At 44.0% G+C, this 2,823-nt stretch overlaps 1 protein-coding gene across 1 annotated transcript; it reads left to right on the top strand.

The window, feature by feature from the left end:
* The first annotated feature begins 511 nt into the window (after positions 1-511).
* LOC109753652 (uncharacterized) lies at positions 512-2,569 on the top strand. Its single transcript, XM_020312565.1, has 6 exons — positions 512-619; positions 745-1,031; positions 1,172-1,226; positions 2,072-2,170; positions 2,293-2,337; positions 2,441-2,569. The coding sequence occupies exons 1-6, from the start codon at positions 512-514 to the stop codon at positions 2,567-2,569; spliced, it is 723 nt and encodes a 240-aa protein (XP_020168154.1).
* Positions 2,570-2,823: the final 254 nt, after the last annotated feature.

Below are 2,823 nucleotides of genomic sequence, written 5' to 3'. Positions count from 1 at the left end.
CCAAAGGGTCTGTCTAGGACATGTCACATCTAACCTGATGTTCACTATGTTTGTGGTTTTTTTGTCTTAACTATTTTTTTTTGTCCCTTGTTGCTGCGTTATTTATGGGAGCTTAGATGTAACATCCTTATAAAATATCTAGATGCGAATTAGACAAACTGTTATCCAAAAGGCGTTAGAAATGTTTTTCTGTGGGGCATTCTGCACGTCCGGCCTATTCAGACCATGGCACAATCTCCTTTCCTGTTAGAATATGGAGAACTTTTTGTTTCCCTCTTCCTCGATCGGACTGACACGGCCGGAATCATGTTGGAAACAGTCAGTCCGAACCTTTATCTGAATCATAATCCCGGCCGGTCTCCGCATTGATCACGATGATCGAGTCCATGACTCCTCCTCCGATCCCCAAGAAGGCAAAGCCGGAGCGACCTACACAATCTCCATCGTAACGATCAAAACGAAAAAGGCCGACCTGCTAGTACGATCGAAAGTTCGAAACGATCTTGCGCCCATGGCGTCACGGTTGCTGCTCCGGCTCCGCACCTTCCGCCGGGCTCCTCCTTCTCCGGCGCTTCCTCGCCTCGCCGGCGCTGGCGGTCTCCACCATCGCTCGCCGCTGGTACGTGCAGTTCCCCAAACTGCAAAGCCTACGCCATAGCTTTTGTAAATTAGCAAAAAAAAGGTATCTTACTTTCGAGCTCGATCTTTCATCTTCTTATGTTCCCGCGCGGTTGGCATGCGTAGGAGGTGCGGCATCATCTTCATGTCATGTTGCCGCCGAGAGTAGCAGCCAACGGCAGGCGGTGGTTTGGAGGAGGATCACATGCCCATTCGTGGTCGTCTTCCAAGTCAAAGCCACTCGGCCGCCTCATCGTTGGGAACGTGATCTCCGCCGCGTCCTTCTCCGCCGCCGGCCTTCTCACTGCCAACAAGAAGTCAGACAAGGAATCGCCGCCAATGGGGCCAAATAACCATGGAAGCAACAAGGACAAGAGGAACTGCACCGACGCTCTTATCGCCATCAATTTCCTGTACGTACGTGAGCCAATGCATGCACCATGCATCGTTTGGTTTCCCTCCATTAGAATTTATGTAGGGTCAAAGTACCCAGCTTCTTTATATAATCTGTGCATTTATTGATCTTTTTGTGTTTTGCTTGCTTGCGCCCAAGGGTTCACCTGGTGGACGTAGCAACAAAACGAAAGCTATGTATGCTGGGAGCTAAGGTACGTGCAAGCCCTCTATATCGGTTGAAAAATAAATTACAGTGCACCTATATTTATCTCTAAATCTATATATTCAGTAACTATTTTTTTGCGGGGTATATATTAAGTAACTAATTAATTAATGCTAAACTAATGTGACGATCATTTCACCATGGATCGCAGAACAACGACTTGATAAAAAAGGGGGAGATATGGCGTCTGGCAACAGCAGCCGTTCTTCATAAGGATTTTACTCACTTTGCTGTACGTGTTCGATGGTCCTGTTTTCGGTTTTCAGTTCTACCGAATTAAAAGCGATCGCTGACTTGCTAGCTATCATCATATATACTACGGGGTGATGCAGAATAACAATCGCGCTTTGGAGGAGCTTGGGCCTATGGTGGAAGAGGTTACCGGAACTAGAAGATTCCTAGCTATTTATTGCACCTCGGCATTATCAGGTCTGCATTTTCTTACTCCCTCCGTTCTAATTTAGAAGGCTCGCACACATTTCTGAGGAAACACTTTGATCGTTAATCTGGTCAAGAAAATATGAGTTGTGTCCATAAAATGTATATCATTAGATTCCCATTCAAGAGAAATTTTCAATGGTAGGATTTCTGTTGTATCTTACTCATATTTTGTTGACAAAATTAATGGAATGTGTGCGAGCCTTTTCAATGGTATAGTAACTAACAAACTATGTAACAGGTTCGCTGATGAGTTACTGGTTTAACCCCGCGCGTTCTATTGGTGCATCCGGTGCTATTTGTGGATTGGTATGTCCATTTACCTTACATCCCTAATGAATTTATTTAGGACTTATTCACCATTGATCATGGTTGAACCTTTATCTTGATGATCAGATTGGTGCAAAAGCAGTTTATATGTGGAGGCACCGGGAGTTTGTGGACAAGGCAAATGAAACTCTAGTGGATATTGCACTTGTGGTTCTCATTAATCTGGTCCGTATACTGATTTAAGCCTTTACTCGTTTTATTTTTATCTTAATTTGTTACTGTTTTTGCCAAGAAAAATGTTGCATTCCGTCTGTAGAGGGATTTCATATGTTTTGTTTGGCATGCAGGCAATTGGCCTCTTCTTAAAGCACGACATTGACAACTGTGGACATGTAGGTCTCCTAATGAACTCTCGACACAATTGATTTCATCATTTGGCAACAAAAAATAACAAAATGCTTTATTAGCTTACCTGGATTGATTTGCATCGTGCAGTTGGGAGGCTTGCTTGGGGGAGCGGCAGTCGAATGGTTTGTAGGTCCACATTGGAAGAAGCATGCTGGGCCGTATGCACGGGAGGCATTCCAAGATAGGGCACCCCTTGTTTGGTTCACGAACAGTTAGAAGACCATAGTTACTTCTTGGCTTGTACATTGAATCAACATGCCCCTACACAAATACCCATATTAATTAAGCAGTTGGAGTGTCGTTTACAAAGTGCAGACATCTCCTAGTAGTCTCCAGAATCTAGCTAGATTCCACACTTGCAATGGAGCCTACTGTACTAGTGTTTAGATGCAGTTGTGGCCGTTTTTTGTTAACCACTACTACAAAGTCACATGCAATTGTTGTATTTACCTTGTTTAAAAGTATAAATA

This window comes from Aegilops tauschii, chromosome 2 (genome assembly GCF_002575655.3).
Source record: "Aegilops tauschii subsp. strangulata cultivar AL8/78 chromosome 2, Aet v6.0, whole genome shotgun sequence".
NCBI lineage: Eukaryota > Viridiplantae > Streptophyta > Magnoliopsida > Poales > Poaceae > Aegilops > Aegilops tauschii.
This window is presented reverse-complemented; position numbering and strand designations above follow the sequence as displayed.